Genomic DNA, 21,052 nt, shown 5'->3' on the forward strand with positions numbered 1-21,052 from the left:
GTATTTGACGTACAAGTGTCTTTGTGAAGACAGACTAACAGATTGACCATGTCGCTCTCCGCAGTGCTGCTGCTGCTGCATCTGACGGTCTGCAACTCGCAGAATATTGATTTCTTCCTTAGCAATTTAAATGGCTTTGTTGGCGCAATCAACTTCTATACAAAAGAGAAGTTTGTAAAGGATTCTTCCTCGGTATGTACAGGGTTTTTTTTCCTAAAATGTGTTTATATTTTGAAATGTAGGTTTTTTTTTACTAAATTCCAATTCACTCCACAGCTGACCATTCGCCTAATGGGAAACAATCTCAACTGCACTCCTGATTTCTCATTTGATTGCAAAAATAGCAACTGTGGGTTTGTGAGCACTTTGGTACACAAGGTCGACCAAGAAGGCAGCGGAGAGTGGTGTCAGAATGAACTTAGGTCTGTTCAGCCATCTCCCATTAATGTGGTTGGTTCACTCAGGTGAGTGTACCTCGAAAATATATAAAACGAACTTATTACTCATATTGTTATCATTCTTACACACACACACACACACACACACACACACACACACACACACACACATATATATATATATATATATATATTAGTCCATGTGTTTTGCTATATACAGTGTAACACGCTGAAAACTGACTCTCCCACTATTTTCTATTGAAGGGTCCCTGGTGTTAATTGGGTGAGTGGCATCAAAAATAACAACTGGACAACTGTAGTAGCATTCGACCTGAGGAACCGCTCTGACATCAACAAAGAAAACTCCTCACCCCAGTCTACCGTGATCCCATTTGTGAGGTGAGCCAGCTCACTGTTTGTGTCTCTGCTAAAAAAGCAACAGCAGTAGCAGGACAAGAGTGACTGTGGCATTACTGCAAACTTCAAATCTGATATTGTTTCCATGTAGAAGACAAAACTGTCTAAAAATATAGACAAAACATTATTAATGTTTAACTTGCTGCATGGTCAACTTTAACAGCCATTGCAACCACTGCCTCCGTAATAGAGTGGCAATAAACTAATTAAATGAACAAAAATAATTTACCAAAAATAGTTTCCACACTAAAGCTTTTGCATTTAAAGGTTTTAATTGTAATCCTATAACTCTTTCCTTAAAGAGTTTCTCTTGCAGTACCTCCAGGCTCCAAATAGGAATAAAACAGAAAATGAAGATGAGTATGAAGATGTCATGGTCCTGGGTCATTTTGACCCAGTGTTCTTAGTTTTCCTGTGGTTTTGTATTTGGATTCCCCCTGTGTCCATGCTCCGTTCCCTCATCCACGCCGTCGCCGGTCCTCTCCTCAGCCGGATTCCGGGACTTCTGAGCAGCCGGCTGGGGTGAGTGACAAAGACACTGTTCACTCTGAGGCTAGTTCTCACTACTCTGAATGCAGGAATGCAAACTCTGTGACTCTTGCCTCAGGCTCTAAAGGCTCACGATCTGTAAATGTTGAATCCGAACTTCTTATGAACTATTGTACTGCCCAGAGGGTCAACTCAGAGACCGTTTCTCCTACATTTGGACTCATATTTGAGAAAGATTATCCTTCGCTAGTATTTCCTAGGTCTGAAAACTTGAAGTCAGCATTTCCTGAGTTGGAGACACCTGTTTCTGTGTCCTTTACCTGTGTGTCTGCTGAGGATGATTGTTTTGCAGTTGTGATAGCTCGACCCCAGCTCGTTACTTCTGAGCCATCACCCTAGGGGAAAGTCCATTCTGACGTATTCACTGATTCGAATGTTCTTGAGTCAGGGGGCTCTACACCCACCACTGTTTTCCCTAGGTTTACTGCTTCCAGCGATCTGGAGGTAAAAGACGTTTCATCTGCCTCTCCGGTGCACAGAACTATGTTTACATCGGCTATTAACCCCTCCTCTGGCAGTATAAGCATGGCTAGCTCTGAAGAAAGTAGCTCTAAGACTGTTGGTGCATCAGCTGATCACATTTCTCTAGAGTCTGTAAACACTGAAGGTGGTGCTTTAGTGCCTGTAAGCTACAGCTTTAGCAGACTTAACACTATGAACAATACGAAGTCACAGCGCTGTTCCTCCTCCGCTCACTCAGGGCAGGGAATTAATCTCTTGCAGACTGTTCTTTCTAGGCCCGGCTCCCAGGCCCCTTGTGTTCTAGGGATAGCTGCGGCCCAGCACTCCCCTGCACCTATCTCAGTTCCCCAGGTGAGGGGAGCTAGCGCCCAGCTGATCCCTGTTCCGGTTTCCGGGTCGGCTGAGGCTCTGCTGGTCCCTGCACTCGTATCAGCTCCTCAGGTGGGGACAGCAGCCGCCCAGTCCCTGCCGAAACCTGTGCCAACCGCTGAGGTGAGGCCCACCAGGACCCAGCCGATCTCTGCACCTGTACCGACTCCTCAGGTGGGAGCGACTGGTGTCCAGCAGGTGCCTGCACCTTTCATCCGCATTGCAGGCTCAGGGGAACCGACACCGCCACCTGTCCTACATCCGCTCCCACAACCATCATTACACTCAGTTGCACAGAATGCTCCTCAGTCAGTCAGCCTTCTCCTCAGTGTACAGTCCAGCCTTCTCCCCAACCGCCATTACTACCACTAGCTCAGTTTGCTACCCAGTCTCCCTCAGTTCAATCTGTAGCTCCGTCTCCCGTGTCCCCCGCACCTCAGTCATCTACCCCACCACAAGCTCAATTTTCACCTCTACCATCACTTCAGTCATGAGTTCGGTCTGCCACTCAGTCGCCCTTAGCTCCATCATCCACACTACCACCTGCTTCTCTTCCACCACAACCGTCACGACACTCAGCCATTCAGGCTGCTGCTCAGTCATTCAACCTGTAGTCCTGCCATTAATGCACTCCTTAGCTGAACCATTAGCACAGTCACCGTTAACTCAGTCGTCCACTCCACCGCCTACTCCACTGTCACCACAACCATTACTACAGCCATCAGTTCAGTCCCCTGTAGCAGTTCAGTCTTCAGTTCGGTCCCCTGTAGCAGTTCAGTCTTCAGTTCAGTCCCCTGTAGCAGTTTGGTCTTCTGGTCAGCTTAACATTCAGCCAGCGGTCCCGATACCCTCTGGCTCTACATCAGCTCCTGCTGGAAGCTCGGATGAGCCCATCCAGCGCTCCGCGGCTTCCACGCTGCCACCTGCCTTGTCCGCTGGGGGTTCTGGAGAGCCCGGCCAGCACTTTCTCGTCTCCGCTGGAGGGTCCGAGGAGCCCGTCCAGCAACCTGCTTCGTCAGCTGGGGGGCCCGGGGAGCCCGTCCAGCCACCACCGTCGCCTGGTCCAGCCTCCGCATCCGCTTCAGCCTCGTCTGGTCCAGCCTCTGCCTCGGCCTCGTCCGGTGCTGTGGGGGCCACGCAGCCTTTAGGTCCCATACTGCTGCCTCGACATCGTCGGTCATCTGCCAGTCCACTATGGACTGCCTCCCAAACGCCACCGCTGCCTTTCGCGCGGTCGGCCCCCGGAACTGTTTCCACGCCATTGCCGCCCACACGGTCGGCCTCCTGAACTGTTTTGCACTATTGTGTTGCCATCCTCCAGGTCGACCTCCCGAACTGTTTTTGATTTGCTCCTTGTGCTCCAGTTTTTGTGGTTATCTTGTTTTTGGACTCGTTTTTGTGTCCTCCCCGCTCAGTCATGAGTAATTGTCCTCAGCTGTGTTCCCACTTCCCTCATTACCTTCTGTGTATTTATGTCAGTGTCCCTTTGTTCCGTGTTGCGTCGTCCCTCTAGGTTGTGTGCATTCCCTCGTGTCTTCCCAGCGCCTCAGCTTTAGTTTCTCCCAGTATAGTTTTGTATGACTTATGTTCTTATTAATAAAGACCTGCCTTTTGAGTTTATCCCCACGTGTCTTGAGCTGTGCATTTGGGTCCTCTCTTGCCTTCACACAGCCGCCGCATGACAGAAGATGAGTTAACGTCTTTGTCACCAAATGACAAAAATCTCTTTTAAATTTAGCTTAACAAACAGACTTCCTGTCAGAAACCTCCCAAAAAGAGAAGTGCTGTTAAAATGGAAACATCCCCTGAGAAACTTCAAAGAGAAAATATGCAGTTATCTTATATCTGTGGCAAGATTAAATTTAAAAAGATATTTTATTTGTCTGTTGTTCCTTATGGCAGCAAATTATAGAGTAATTTTAATGTTCCTGCCACGGTCTGTCTGGGATATGGGGGAATGAGGACCCAAAACGCATGGTTCTGCGATGCAAACAGTGCACTTTATTTACAGTGAAGGCTGTAAACACTAACTCCCCGTTGCTCCCTTGAATCCCGTGTGTGTGCTCCCCTCCGACGTCTGTGCTCGTGCTCCCCGCTGTTGTGTTCTCGCACACCCTGTGCGTGCTGCTGTTCTGGTCCACTCTTCCACCTGGGGGGGAAAACCACAAAAACAGCCATCAACACCAACCCTGGCAGGCATACACGAACTGCACCGTCATACGCTGACACACACTAACTTGGGTAGACAACTCAATGATCCCGCGCCGGTGGGAGCTCCAACACTCTCCTAAGTAGCTCCCCCGACGAGCCCTGATCACCAACAGGTGGGGCAGGAACTTCAGGTGTGGCCAGTCCTCCTGCAGGGCCACACCCATCAGGCCTGCATGTGGCTGTTCTCCATCCTCCAGCCACACATGTACACCCCCACACTCTGCCTATACATATAACGAGTGGAACACAGACTAACACAGCATTGTGCAGAAAGACACACACATCACAAATAATAACGATAATAATAACAATAATAATCATAATCATAATAATAACAACCGTCAAAACTGCTCACGGACCCCCAGTCCTCCAGAGCCAGGTCCGTGACAGTTCCTCAATGTTTGCTGTAATATTTAAGTAGTTTAGTGATGCTTTAAATTAAATCTCGCTTAATATATAAACTATACAACTTAAAGTTTTATTTTGAGACAGTGAACTGAATATTGCTGTGTTTAAAATGACCTTGTGTGGTTTTTAACCAAAAATATTTCAGTTCCAGTGATCAGGCTGTGGCTGTATTTTGCAGATTTTAAGAGTGAATGCATGGAGCTGCACATTAACTTCACGCTAAAGTGAATCCTGGAAAATGAAGATTGTATTTGTAATTCTTTCTCAGAGTTCCTTCAAACTGTCGGAGAGATTTCAGCCTGTTGATGTTTGACCCTGATGGGGATCAGGTTAAATGCAGATATGGAAACTCCTCACTCTTTGAGTGTAACGGCTGTGATCCACCATCTGTCCTCAGCCTCTCATCAGTGAGCATGACTGTTAATCTAGTGTTTAATGAGACAGAAGAATAGTTGTAATAATAAAAATTTGCTCATTTGATCTCTTTTCCTTTTTTATTCCTCATGCAGTCCACTTGTACCCTGTCGTTCGCCCCCACTGCCGACAGTAATGTGGGCTCCTATGGAGTACAGCTGCTGATGGAGGACTTTCCCATGAAGAACATCACCATGACTGGAGTCAATGGCACAAAAACAACACAAACACCTAACGATGCTCTCAGCAAAGTACCGATCCAGTTTGTTCTGATAGGTACAAGTCCATATTTTAATAGATGGCGTTGAACCTGTAAAGATCTGATCTAAACTTAGAAATACTGTTCTAACTTCGAACTATGAATTCCATCCCGAAAAAAACCTCGTTGGTTTTCTGTCATCTTTCAGTGGATCCTCCTGTCTCATCCTGCACAGAGGGAGACTTTTTGCCCAAATTCTTGCCTCCAACCCCAAACAACAGAGCTCGGCTCTACACGCCTGTTGATAAGACTCTGGAAATCAGCATCAGTGCAGAGGCACAAAACTCCATGTAAGTCAAAGAAAAACACATTTGACATTCTTGACATTGTAAAGTAAGGTTAACTATGTCCCACAGAACTGTTTTCAGGTTAGACAAGAAATACATTCACACGTCAGTGGGTTCCTGTCATGTTTCTGTTCATTGATCAAATCAAGATTTTATCCATTGTGTTCTGTTTAATCTGTGCATCAGTCCTGCACTGGCACACAAAACAGGTTTAACAAGACACGTAAGAGCGTAACACAGTCAGATATATACAAGGCTGTATGAGCTATAAAGAGTAGGTTCAACACATATTTAATCCAAAGAGAAGTCAAATCTGTTTTAAGGCTATTTTGCTTTAATGCAACATGAGTAAATAAAAACTCGTGAAATTATGTTTAAGTAAAATTTGGCTTATTAACTCAAACCCTTAAAACCAAACAGAAGTGAGTCAAAGTGATGCTCATTCACAGACAAACACTTTGCTTTGTATGTAGATGAAGAAGCTATGAGAATTAAGTTGATTCCTTTTTTGTTTTTCTCTTTGTTGAAGGATCTCTGAGCTGCTGTTCAGCGGACCATATGATGCAATTCAGAATAAAACTGGACCAGGAAAGTTCACCCTGACATGGACGCCGTCTAAATCACAAGACAATGACACCCTCCCCTTCTGCTTTGTTGTCCAGGCACTTTCCAAGTCAGTACCTTTTTACAAATTCATCCCTTAGAGCATGAGTGTTAGGCAGAAAGCACTTAAGCATAGACAAAAGAGCTTTTTGAATGGGTGAATGAGGCGTGCTGCATAAAGCAGAAAAGCACTAAAGAAGAATCAGTCCATTTACATTTGCAGCCATAAACTATATTGGTGAATGTTTAAATCTGACTTTTTATTTAGACCCCAGGCTCAGAAGGAGTCATGGCAAGAAAATTAAATTCCCCAAAAAACCAAAACCCCTTCATCTGCTTCCAATGACCAACCAAAAAGTTATTGGTTTGTCATCTAGAACTGTTAATCAAACACACCCATATTACTTGTACATATACATTGTGTCATTAACAGAAAAGACCATCTTAAAATATAATATAATCTCATGGAAATAATGTAATCACTGTTCTGATTTATTTCCGTAGGGAAACCAAGTATCACTCAGACCTTCGATGTGTCAGCGTGACTGTTGGAAATGGTGCCCCAGCCAGTGCTTCAGCTTGTAAGTATCAATGACAGGAAGTAAATGTTAACAAATAAATAAAGTTGCTAAACCTGTGTATTTGTAAATAATTTTTGACATTGTTGCAAAATTCATTAATTAGAAATGAAAAGCTAAAAATGAACAACTAACGGCAATGAATTTCTCTTCATATTTATCTCCTTTCTTGGAGGCAGAAATGATGCTCAGACCTTATTTTATATTTAATTGCCATAAATCCATAGGTGACATAAATATAGCTCTTAAAATTTGTGTCACCATTTGTCAGCCAATCATATCGACTAAATCTTTGTGTTTTTAAATGAAAAGTCTATTTGGTTGGTCAGAAGTTCTTTAATCATTTTCTACTTGTTTTAGTTGTCCTGGTCATGGGATCTTTCCTTTCAACTCTTATTCTTGCCTTCCCTTCCATGTAAGTATGTGTCTGCTTATTAAGATCTTTTTTTGCCAAAATGTGACATTTTGTGTATTTTTTAAACGTGTTAGGCCCATAAAATTATTATTGCTATTATTAACTTTTAAAATGAAACAAAATCAACCCCTTTGATCATCATTCTGATGTTGAGTTTTTGTCTCTTATCTCAGATGAATATGGATAAAATCAGAGGTAAGTCTCTTCTTCTATAATCAGATTTTCTACCATAGCATCAATAACTGCTCTTTACCACTAAGTACTAATAGTACAACTGGTATTGCTAAAAGCAGTAGTGTTGATGTCCAGTGATTGAGCTACAGAAAACTATGAGCACACACACAATGGCTATGGCAACCTCTGTAGGGGCATACAAATAATTCGCAAAATATGCTAACGCCACACAAAGCACAACTTATTCTATGAAATATTCCAGAAATGAGTCACATCATACAATCACTAAATAACATATCAATCTGAGGATTATCTTAAATTTCTATGAATGTGCTGTTTCAAATTTCCTTCTAGATTGAAGATGTACCTGACTCTGGATTGATGTACCTGACTCTGGATTGATGCAACGGTAGCGCCCTCTACTGTTACAACATGAATGTCATCTGACTCTGCACAAATAACTTTTTTTCAAGTTTCTTTAAGTTTTGTTCCAACCAATGTAATCAAATTAAATAAGTACAGTAAAAAATATAATGTTAAGTGCAAGGTTATATATCTGAATTTATTTGATTCTGTCATTCTTTTCATTTATCAGTTCTTTTAATCGGTGCTTTGGAACTGTTTTTTATTTTTTATTTTACTGTGGTTTTATTGATTTTACAATCTTTTGCGTTTATATTTGGGGTACTACTGTATTCAACATAAATAAACATAGTACTCATCACCCAGTAAATCATTGTCCTAGTAAAGTGGGAATTATTGTTAATATAATTACTGGTTTTGTAACCTTGCTTTTCGAGGAATGGAACAATTACAAATCTTGAAATGTTGTAAAACTAATAATAGTATGAAGAGCTGACCTAATAACACTATCACACTGATATTTATCTGGAAACAAAATCTATCAAAATATTTTTAAGCTGTTAATAAGGTATAACATAACATCCAAAATGGACTCGTGGTATTTATTTATTTGCAGAGTGCTGTGCAAGTATGACTGATCTTGGAAGTGTCACTGTTGCAAACACTGATTGGAATCTTTACTAATTTGTCCTCATTTGTTTCAGGTGATTTACTGAATTTGATATAAATTTTATTTCTGATAGTTTAGCTTGATTTATTTTACCAAGTTATTTATCAGATCATCTGTAACAACACCTCCTATTAGTCCACAAACTACTACACTTGAACCAACACCTACTAGTCAACCAAACACTACTCCTACAAGTCTTTCAAAAACAACATTCCCTGGCAATACTCCAACTTGGTGAATTAACAGTGAATTAATCATGTGAAATAGTTAAAAATGTTAAACAAAAATTGTTATTTGCTGCAGAAAGTCAGTTTAAAAATGTCACCAAGTTTCTAAAGCTAGCGTTTTTTGCAAAGCTCAATTTTGCAGCGCCCCATTGTAGTATTACCAAGTTATTATGTTACAACCAGCTGAGAAAAGCTCATATGTAATACATGGCAGCAATCCAGGCTGACACACGTAGAAGTTAACTTGTTAGCTCCCTTCTCTTACTTACTTGCAGCAAGGGCAGCCACAGAGTGCTCGCACGGGAGTGAGAGCTCAGGGACTCGTGCTTTGCCACTGCCCTGGTCTTAATTTATACATCCATAGGTGCGTTTATTCCTTACATTGGAATGTGGATGTGTATACGTGTACACGCGCGTGTGTGTGTGTGTGTGGGGGGGGGGGGGTCAGAGTGTGACCCCATAAAGACTTCCCTAAACCTGCTGGTCTGGAAGTCCAGCAGTTCATCTAAACAAAAGGCACTTAGACTAAAACTGACATAGATACGTTTATCCTACCACAAAACAATAAGAGAAGGTACGCCCTCTCCCATGCTCCCAGGATGTGGGTGTGAATGCCAGAGCACTCTGGAATCCAAGTCTTGTAGTGAACAACAGCCTAAGTCATCAAAAGGTCAACATGCAGTATTCCACCATATGCAAACTTATATTATTAAAAGATTATACTGACTACTAAGTCCAATTTTCTATTGACAGCCGGAAAAGGTAAGTGACACTAGAGAATGCTGTAGGTGATGTCAGATGCCGGACTCTTGGCAGAAAGGAAGCAAATGGTAGCTTAGAATTGTAACAAATGTTTTTTTAAGCTTCAGTTATATTAACATTACATCTTGGAGAGAATCTAAACAAGAGGATATAGTGATTAAGAAAGCCCAGAACACAGCCTCCATGGCCAAAATTAGGATGCCATCATCGAAAAGATGTCGCCAGGCAGACTCCCCCGGCACAACATCGTCTGACTTTGCTAATGTCCTGGAGTTAATCGATATGGAAATGCCAGCTTCGATGCAAGGTTGTGCTGGTGGAGGTTTTACACCATGAATTTAAATCTGTGAGAGAATCCATGGAGTTCAACCAGCAGCAGGTGGAAACGCTGCTGAAAAAGCCACACTATGGGAGCCGGTTAAGTCTCTTACCGAGAATGGGACCAAGTTGAACTTAGAAAATAAAAGAAGAAAAGACTGTTATTACACTGCATGCCAGTAGTACGAAAGACAATCTTGTGTTTTCTGGTATCCCAGAATCTGCTGGAGAGGACACAGAAGCAACAGTGAAAAGCTTCATTAAAACCCACCTGAAGCTTCCGAGGACACCATAAAGAACAGTCACAGAAGATTATCAGAGCTAAGAGATCGGGGGCTGGGAGACCACATCCAATTGTGGCCAAATTTGGCCATTTCAAGTAGAAGGAGCAGGTGAAGTGTCATAGCAGGTAGGAAAGGAAAGGAACGGACTTCAACATGAACAACCAATTTCCGAAAGAGATCCTGGAACGACACAAGGCCCTATTCCCAATCAGACGCGACTTCACCCAGAAGATGCCGTGCATTTAGGAAGTCATTAAGTAGTGTTGAGAATAATAGATTGCTTGGTATACATTGGAGTTAGAGAGACTGTAGTTTGTGATTGTTTGCAACATTATAATATGGCGCAGAGGCGATTCTAGGATCAGAGCTTTGGGGGTGCTGAGCACCCAGAGAGCTGCCCAGCCAGGCCAGATAAACTTTACTTGTCACAATGAGACTTCTTCCCCATCTCTGTCAGTCCCTGCATCCCTAAATGCCTCCAGTTGTCCCGAGTTCTCTCTGACTGTCTCCTTGGTGCATTTAAACCCCTGTTCCTCCCTGTCCTCGTTGTCTGTTGTCTTCGTCTCCGTTATCAGTCATCATAATTTTACCATCTCTGTGCAAGTCTGCAAATTTCTTTATTAAATCATAAGATTCTTAAATTCATCAAGTCTCTCTGTGCCTGGGTCCTCGTCACAAAACATGAGATCACTGTTTTGTACATTTTAACACAATTTAATAAGGATAACGTAAGGTTAACAGTTTCTGTTTTGCCTGTCACTGTTCCCTGTCTGTTTTCTTACCTTGTTCTTCCTGACCTTGTACTTTCTCCTCACATTCCCCTCTTTCCTCTCTCCTTCTTTGGACTGACAATCATACCCAAATAGATTGTATTAGATGAAAAAATTAAATTAATTTGAAAAAAATACTATTGAAATCACTAATAGAAAAGTCCTCTCTCAGTGTACTTTCGACCAAAAGGCAAATAACCAAACCACATGAACATCTAATAAAAGATATAAATACTAAAACACTGATCCAACATTATCCTTTATTGACGGATTATTTGTTCTTACACTTTTACCTGAATGTGGATCCTTTTTTTGAAAAAACTTATATCCATTATGAACCTGGCTGTCTCTCTGTACACACACACATACACACACACACACACACAACAGGAGTTATAAGGTTAATGGGAATCCAGTCAGTTAGCTAGTAAGTACCTTGGGTGTAATATCGGCACATATGACAAAATAAGCAGCTTCTCTCATTCCTTTTCAAACAGGACAGTGGTAACAACAGCAAGCTACAGATAATTTTAAGTTTTATATTTTAAATAGGCTAAATACATTTCAACGTGAGCAACAGGACAGTCAAATGTCACTGATTTTACTACAGAGTAGGACGGATTGTAGGGTAGCAAACATTGTCGGAAAACATGTTTTCAACACAGCAAGTTACCTGGGTGTAATGTTTTTCAGCTAAAAAGAAACATGGCCTGATTCCTACCTAACTATATAAAGAGTAACTGAAGGTTAAATGCCGCTAACGTGTCCTGTTTAAAGCCAGGCACTTACACATCCGCTCCGCTGCGTCTCAGCCACCATCGCTCTGGCAGCAAGAGCACTACAACCAGAGCAGGGGAGAGGTGAGCTGGAACAAACCATTTTGGGAGGGGGGGGTATCTATACTTTTGTTGTTAAAATATTACATCTCAACAAAGTACGGTATGCTACTGAAATCTTTGGGGGTGCTTTGATTCATTTTGGGGGTGCTTCAGCATTAGTAATTCATTTTGTGTATAATTTTATATTGCTGTTAATGATAAATTAATTAAAGCAACAAAACAACCTGAAGAGCCACTTTTGAGCCGAAAGAGCCGGCTCTGTTTAGTGAGCCAAGCAGAAAGAGCCGATTCTCTAAAGAGAGCCGGAATTCCCATCACTAATCCAGAGTAAGAATCTGGTTAGATACCATGTTTTTAAGGTTTTCAGGGCAGAGTACAATAACCTCAGTTTTCACTGAATTGAGAAGCAGACAGTTAGAGACCATCTAGGACTAATAGTAATGTTAGTGGTGGGTGATATCATGTAAACACTGTCATGATTTTATGTAAACATTTTGTCATTTGTAAACTATAAATGACATGGATTCTACACTGTAACTGATGTGATGTTCTATTAAGTGGTTTTAATAATAAAAAAAGGGGCAAAAATTAGTTTGTTTCTTTATTCAATTTTTGAACAGTGGGACTCAGTCAGTACATATTCAGTAAATGCAAATTATGTACACGGCAGTGCACTTCAGGCATAAATCTAGACCCCTAGATAAAACATTATGGCATTATTAGCAGTGACAACTCCTCCACAGTAGCAGGTGGGATTTTTCTTTTTTTGAGGATGGCTCCTTTTACCTTTCAATATGGATGGTCTGTTTATATTTTGATCAAGAGCCTTTTTTTGGGCAGCTGAAGAGGAGAAGTCTATCTTATGGCCAACCTCTGGCTGTATCTTGGTCACATTACCCAGCAAAACCCAGTATGCAGGTTCATCTGTAACAGTCCTCGTGCCACAGATCAACACTGTTGCTTCTACATTAAACAGAAGAGCAGTGACATGGATGAGGGTCTCCACGACTCCGGCCGTACAGGTGCAGTGGGCGGCTTAAACCTTCCCTGTGATGCTCACAGTGACCCATGGCTGCAATGCTGGTTCATTCAGTCTTTGAGAGTGAAGGACCTGAAACACACACAAAGTTAATTTAAAGACAGGAACTATGAGCCAAGGCCGACATAAATGTGTTTAATCTACTTTATCATAAATGTAACAAAGTGTTTAGAAAGTTAGCACATACATGTAATTTTTCATTTCTTTATGTGTCCATCTATAGAAGGCTGCATGTTATAGTGTAAATCTGCCTGTTCTGTCAGAAACCTGCCTGCAGAAAATGAACCTAAAGTATGTAATGCAAGGATGTAATCACTTTAGAGATGGAGAAAGCATAAAGTGATAATTATGAATCACGTAATATGATGATGAGGAGATTCTGCAGGTCATTAATCAATGTATAAAGTTAAAATAAAATGTATTTTTAGTGACACAGCATACAAATATGGAAGCAAGATGTATAATTAGAATCATTTATAATAAACATTAATAAATAATTGCAATTTCTTTAACCATAAAGAATAACTAAATCCTTCAGGACAATGTCACATCAATGCACTGAACTCACTATGTTATCCCTCTAACAGCCTCCACATGTTCTCACTGTAATTTCCCCTCATGAATGAATTTATGCTGCACTAATCTGAATGTTTGCAGGGAAATCAAACGCATTTCACACAGAGTACTCGAGCTGACTTACCTTTGTTTGAATGACGACTTGTACGAGCTGACTCCACAGATAAGGTACGAAAATATGTCAGGCTACATCAGTAGCGGTTGGTCTTCAGGGTTTCTACTCCACGGCCGTATTTCATACGGGTCCACATTTCCAATGCACGCTATTTTCTGCAAGTACTGCTGCTTCGCCTCTGGACGCAATCGGTCTCTATACCGTCCGTTTTCTTTGGAGCTGCTTTTAAGCATGATTCTTGTCGTCGTCGTTCCAACACAGTTGCTGTGTCCCAATTCGGGGTATGCACGCTTGAAGTACGCACACTACGCGTACTACGGACGGTGCGTACTATAAGTACGGGAAGTGCGGAAGTGAGAGGCTTGTGAAATGGGACGGTATATGCTTCGTCGCGCTGTTCAGGTTGCCTAGCAACCATGATACTAACCGCGAGACACGTTACATACAGCTTTGTTTGACAGAAATGAAGGAGAAAAATGTTTTGTTGGTCAATCATTTTTGTCATGACATCACTTTGATTAGTTGAGTATCTGAGGCTGAAACCACAGGACTGTAAAACATGATTCAAGGGCTTCATTTCTGTACTGAACAGTCATTTAAGATTAGCTAGTAAACAATAATTAGTTAATGTTGTTCATGAGACTAAAGTCATCTCACTGTGGTAATGTAAATATAATATGGCCAATATTATAGTATTGTCAGATTATATATATATATATATATATATATATATATATATATATATATATATATATATATATATATCACTGACTTTCAGCTTGTGTTTGTGGATATATGACTGACTTTAATTATCCATAAAATCATCAGATTCTCTGTAAGATTAAGGTCGACTATATGTATATTTAGAAGTAGAGGCTTTAAAACCAAGTTAATGCTGAAAGTACAAACATCACTAGTGTCACACAACTTTGCCTACATGTGGCCAACAGCAATGTTTTAATGTTCTTCGTTATTAAACATTCGCACATGAATAAGTGACGTCATTTTCGGTACTTACTTTTGACAGTTCACTTTTCGGCCGCTCCCTTCTGCCGTATTTTGCGGCAAAATTATCCACACCCACCGCCGTGCTATGAATTGTGGGATATATGGGACCACGAAGCGTGCACCGGACCACGCTTGATATTTGGGGAAATCGACGGCGCATTTGGAGTATGCATTTCAAGTACACTTCGAATTGGGACAGCCGTCGTCGCGTGGCGGTGACGTAACCGCACTTAAAATGCGTACTTCAAGCGTGCATACCCCGAATTGGGACACAGCAAGTGTCTGTTTTGATTCGTAGACCCCGAACATGGCGCCGTGCTCCCACAATGCATTGCGGCGTGACGTCAACTCCAAAGCCCTATTAGAGGATCATCAGGGGGTCCTTTTGTCCCTCTGTGGGGGGATACTCCCACTAGGTTTATATCTGGGACTCCCCACCATTTGAACTTAGAACTGAAGAAGCTTCTCGGATGAGAGGTGAAACGTCTTCAAGCAACTTAAAGAAGTCCAGACGCTTTTCTTTGCAAGCTCCTTTGACTTAGGGTCACATGACTACTAACCCAATTTAACCTTTTAGTTGTAATTTTTCTGGGTGCCTGTGAATTTACCAGGGTTGTGTTATTCATGGGCTTGTGTTGCTCATAGAGGTCACTGTGAGAAAGTGTGTATGTGTGTGTTTCTAACACAGGATTACTGGGTTCATGTGTGAAGGAAACTGTTTACAGGCTGTGTGTTGGTTGTGCTATTACACTGTGTTGTTGAGAAAATGTTGAATATTATAGGGGAAAATGTGAAAGTAGTGCGAGACACATCCTGTCTTGAAACCAGTGTCATGCTTTTTACAGCAGTGTTAACTTTATGACTTTTTATAGCACCTCTGGAACCTGTTGACCTACATCTGACCACCAGGAGGATCTGTGTGTTTTGTTTGTTTTCTTTATGAGTGCTTGTAGAGGATTCAGCAGAGACAGACAAGTGACATGAGATAATAAATAAGAGATGCAGTGTTTATGGAATAGTTTAATATGTGGCTCATTAGATGACCAATATAAAGCTCAAAGTGATAAATGAGTGACATTGGTTAAGGAAAGTCACTGATTACAATGTGAAATAAATTGGGATGATTCATGATTTGGGGCAAATTATGGCAATAATTGTGGTTTAATGATTTGAGAAAACCTGCACATGATACTTGTCTTTTATGCTGAATACTTTATTACGCTTATGAGCTACAGTTGGTTGCAAATGTGAAGTTTGATTTAACGTACAGATTTGTCTTCAAGGATACAGGCTCCAGGTGAGGCTGGGAGTTGAACAATCTTGACATTTAACCACTGGCTAATGTTTTCTTATGAAATGGATACAGGCTTGGAGTAGAGTTACTCCCAGGGAGAAGCCCTGGGAATTTTTTGAGAGAATGTGCAACTTTCTTGTGAATCTCTAATTGTGTGGAGTTGACGCATGGCGAGGTCCATGTGCCAAAAGAGGGTTTTCTGGGGAGATTTGTTTTTCAGTTACAGGTGGAGCGATGGAGTTATGGTTCTGTAAGCAGTACAGACACCAGGAGCATGCAGTGCCAGAGGAGAAGTGGGTCTGTCGGAAAGGGTTCAAGAGGAAGTGGTCAGGCCCAAGCTGGACCAGACAATTCGAGGTGATGGAAAGGATTTCACACCCAGTCCAGCTAAAAGGGAAAGTCAAGACCTGGCAACACGGGAACCAGTGTGCTGTGGCGGAAGAGCCTAGGAGGTCTGGAAGGGTCTAGGCCAAAAAGGAGGACTCAACTAATTACCCATACATGGATCCCAGCCCAGTGTCAGAATAAATCCCCTGATCCATGTAACGAACTGAAGGGTAGTCTACTCCGGAAGTTGATGAAAGAAGAGGAGCAGAGAATCACCCGACTCGGAAGATAGAAGGACAGACATTAATTCACTCCAGCAACTCTAACATCACAGGTCAGGGTGGAGCAAACCAAACGCAGACCCCATGATGCCACTTTTGGGAAATGGGGAGAGCCTCTATGAAATCAGTTTGTTAACAGATTTAGAGTAGTGTCGATCTGCTATGGGGCCAGCTCCAGTATTCAGGATGCTTTGTCCATAATCTGGAAGAACACCAAATGGCCAGACATCGTGCTCCTGGGGAGCCAGCTGTGGGATGTCCAGAGGACAGGTGGGTGTCACCAATGGAAAAGACGTACTCCTCATCAATGTCTCAGGGGTTTCCCTGGCTAATAAAGTAAAATGCTGCGAGCCTAGACATAACACTCAATGATCATGACCATCCTCTAATGGCATGGAAATTCCACAATCCAAAATACTCCAAACAATTTTGGGATGTAGGGGCCCATACTTCTGGCAACAAAAGGGCTAAAATACGGACTATGTAACGGAATGCAGAGATACTTAGTAGGACATTAGGAGTTCACATTAAATGACATATCCTGGTCAAAAATTACTCCAAGATTTCTCATAGTGTTACTGGAGGCTAAGGTAATGACATCAAGTTAGACATCGTGTTTCTACGATTGTGGAATTGATTCTACAAAGTGGAATACCTTGTTACTGCTTGTTCATGTTTCTAAAGTAGAAAAACTGTGGTTATTGTTAATAGATCTTTTTGAACTGTTTTTGAACTTTCCTTTCTCTTGTCAGCTTTGTGTTCACATGTTAACACTAAAAAAAAGATTATATAGCCCCTTTTCCATTAATCTCAGATTGTATCGCCACAGTCCAACACAGTTTTTTGGGTTTTCTATTAGGTCATAGAACCTGGTACCACTAGTAAAATAACACGCTCAGCCGGTGTTCCAAGTGATCAGAGCAGGTACTAAAATATGACTCCGTCAGACAGCATGCAAACAACTCGATGGTCAGTTGTGTGACTCAGTGTGGTATGAGGGCGTCTTGTTCAAGAAAATCATCACTGTCATTTTTGAAACCCAGCAATGGGGAAAATGGCTACAAAAAACATCGCCATGGTCCCCGAGTCTGACAAAAAGCCACAGCAATTATATTCTTGCTTTGATGTCTACCTGTGTTGTAGCGTTCGCGCCACAAATTAATTACATCACCAGACGCTTGGATGCATTGCTATGACAACAATAACCCACATTAGGTGGTACTTGATGTACTTGTAATGGTAAACCAGTCAATCTGAATCTATCTCTGTAGGTGTTAATGGAAAAGGGGTAATTTCCTCATCAGGAAACAGTGTTTTTGTTTATCAGATGGACTGTAGCGTCAGGTTTATGTTGTTAACTTGCAATTAACAATTAATGATAATTTAATGGAGTAAAAAGAAAAGTAATGTATGAGCAGTGTGACAAATTACTTTGTCCAATGAGTAATTAAATAACATACTCTATTACTTACCACATTCCAAGTTATTTTTAATACTTTCCTGCTTTTTTTAAATTAAAGACAGCAACACTGACTGCCACATTATTCCTGATCTGCAATAAAAAAAAAAAGTGCTACCACTACTTTCAATCAGAAGACAGTATTTTGTTTGACTTTATTTTAACTTCTTATTTTTTTTAGCTTTGGGAACAAAAAAGATGGAAGTGACAGTGCGTTTGGGTTTAAATGCCGTTTCACAACATCAAACTCATCCAAATGAGATGTTCAGAGCTTTTCATTAATCATAAACAAAGTACGTGAAAAGTTAAAAGTGAGATTTCTGTCACTGTTGCTGAGAGTTCAAGGTGCCAACAAACATCTTGTGATTATCCCTGACACTCAAAAATATCACAAAGCAGCATTAGATGGTACTCTAGGAATGATGCCGCTTATTGTGTTATCAGTTCTTGCACACTAGGGACCTTTGACAGGAAGTAATGTCAAATATGAGAAAAATGTTGTTGTTTAAACGGGTTATGTAAACAATTTTATTTCATTTATATAGTGCCAAATCACAAGAACAGTAGCCTCAAGGTGCTTTGTATTGTAAGGTAAAAAACCTAAAAAGTCTAGTTTTGTGGAGAGAGTAAAAAGAAATAAATTATATAGTGTTCGCAGATGGCTCTGAGGCCATGAATAAGAAACATACTTAAACACATATAAACTCAAATAAGTGGCAATATAATAAACAGGGAGCAGGGCATCTACAGGGTGGGCCATTTATATGGATACACCATAATAACATGGGAATGGTTGGTGATATTAAAGTCCTGTTTGTGGCACATTAGTATATGTGAGGGGGCAAACTCCTAAAGATGGGTGGTGACCATGGTGGCCATTTAGAAGTCGGCCATCTTGGATACAACTTTTGTTTTTTCAATATGAAGAGGGCCATGTGACACATCAAACTTATTGGTAATGTCTGGTAATGTGCCGCAAAACGGTTTGCAGCACAATTTGCATAGTACAGTTTTCTAAAAAAAAAAAAAAGAGAGAGAATAATGTATATCGTTTCAGTTTATTTTGAGAAGTCTCAACAGGATCTTTAGCTTTATTGTGAAAGGTTTATGTAGAAAATAAGCAAGCAGACGGTGGAGCCACGCAGTGGTTTTACCGTCGTTGTTGCTAATGAAATTAAGCATAAAAACAGTCGCTCGTCAGTCCATGGTGTGGTTATTTTAAATATAAGTGAAAGAGAGAACTTTAAGAAATTAATGTAGCCACTACAGTGACCATCAAAACCATGAAGAAATATTGCTGCAAACATTTTGCGACACCACGAAACCAACAATAGCGTATAATATGAAACAATAGATGTTATAATATCTTCAGCCAATAAATATCATAATAATTTCATTAGAGTGTAATGAAATTTTTTTACATAAAACACTACTCCCCCCCCCCCCCCCCCCCCCGCCCCCGCCCCTGCCCCCTCCATGGGGAGGAGTTGTGTTTTGATTTTAAGTCCAGTGTCATTTAACATAAAGTGGAAAAAACAAACAAACAAAACACATAATTTTCAGCAGAACTGAACAAACTGACGTGCCAAAATCATAACTGTAATCTGTATTCCCCACAGAATTACTTGCACTCTTCAAATATGCCTTTACCTTCATAAAATTAAAAATTTGATTTTTTATTTCTTATTTTTCCTTAATCTGAAAGGTCTGTGAGTTGTTTACCCCAGTGACTGACATCATACTTTACTGTAACAACCGTAACAACCGTAGTTAGTTCACCTACTTCCTGCATTGAAAGGTTGTATGGTTGTCACATCTGATGAAGATGTGCAGGGTGTCAAACCACAAAAGAATTACCCGTTAAACAACAATCCACACAAGGCATCCAAAATTATCTGATGTCAGATAACATTCTTTCAGTTTCTGTTGATAAGTTGTCTTGTTGTCTGTCTCAGTTGTAGCCTTTTGTAAAGAACAACGCACATTCTGACACTGTGGTGTCTAGTGATGACGTGTTTGAGGAGAGATCTCAGTCCTTATCAAATTATTCACATTCTCCGACATCTAAGCATGAGCGTGCTTTTGATTTTAAAAAGAAAAAAAGTGACTGATCAGAACAGATAACAGTTCAGACTTTCCAGAACAGTAAGTTAAGATTGTGTGAGCTCACATCTCATCATTTGCTGATGTGGTGATTTGTGTTGCTTTGTCAGCATAAAATAATTTATCTACATGTCACTTAAATCATTATGATGATAATTAGTATTATTAAAGAACATAGAGCCTCGTTCCTGGATTGTTACCATCCTAACTAATTTCCTCTCATCTGAAGGTGACAGTTTGGGTTTTCTTCCAGACACACAGTGTCTGCAGTTAGTTTAAGTAAATGGGCAATAGAGACATGCATAAAAAACTTCAAGTTTCAGAAAACACGCTATGAAAACAGTCCGTTTAGAAATGGCTTGTAAATCTACATTTCTCTGACTAATCGCTTCACTGGCTACGTCCATACTGATGCGTTATTTGAAAACGCATCGTTTTCTCTCCGTTTTGGCCTTCCATCCACACTGAGACCGTGTTTTCCCAAGGAAAAACGCATATATTTCAGAACAGAGCTGTCCCGTAGCAGTGTGGACACTCGACAGACTTTCTAAAATGAAGACGCATTTTATTCATGTGATGCAGTCATGTGACCAATTAAACTAGGATAGCAGAGGGCATTATACTGCAGTTGTTTGGATTGCTCTCAATTTTGACAGCCCTAAAAAAGATTAATATCAATTTGTACATGCTCCAGATAACTTTTCTTCCAATTCTTTATTTCTCACTCACTTTTGCGCATGCACAGGACTGGAATGTAAGTGTTTTCGGCGGTTTCAATGTGGACGCACAACTCTGTGAAAACAACTGAAAACACTAGTGTGGACGCAGAGCGTTTTCAGACAAAAACACAAAAACAGTGTGGACGTAACCTGAGTTCCCTGGACATCTCCATTGCTTTTTGGTCAGTGAAATGAGTGGTTCAAACAAATTTTCATGCTGGTAAAAAATATCAGTCATAACCTTCAGCAAATTCAAACTTCTACAGTCAAGTATTCTTGTTATTAAATTTCAATAAATCATTAAAAGTCCCATATTATCATGATATTCCTTCCCATGATTAGTGGATGTAAACT

The 21,052-nt window shown here is 40.9% G+C and overlaps 1 protein-coding gene across 2 annotated transcripts; it reads left to right on the forward strand.

The window, feature by feature from the left end:
- LOC146522632 (uncharacterized) lies at positions 1-8,563 on the forward strand. Of its 2 annotated transcripts, XM_085153547.1 has the most exons (11): positions 1-192; positions 277-464; positions 663-797; positions 5,083-5,221; positions 5,324-5,504; positions 5,636-5,777; positions 6,304-6,447; positions 6,882-6,958; positions 7,316-7,370; positions 7,544-7,565; positions 7,899-8,563. In XM_085153547.1, the coding sequence occupies exons 1-10, from the start codon at positions 49-51 to the stop codon at positions 7,545-7,547; spliced, it is 1,209 nt and encodes a 402-aa protein (XP_085009673.1). In that variant the 5' UTR covers positions 1-48; the 3' UTR covers positions 7,548-7,565; positions 7,899-8,563. The 2 variants fall into 2 exon arrangements, with proteins under 2 accessions (XP_085009673.1, XP_085009674.1); XM_085153548.1 differs by lacking the exons at positions 7,544-7,565; positions 7,899-8,563 and having other exon boundaries at positions 7,316-7,374.
- The last annotated feature ends 12,489 nt before the right edge of the window (positions 8,564-21,052 follow it).

Source organism: Neolamprologus multifasciatus, chromosome 3 (genome assembly GCF_963576455.1).
Source record: "Neolamprologus multifasciatus chromosome 3, fNeoMul1.2, whole genome shotgun sequence".
NCBI lineage: Eukaryota > Metazoa > Chordata > Actinopteri > Cichliformes > Cichlidae > Neolamprologus > Neolamprologus multifasciatus.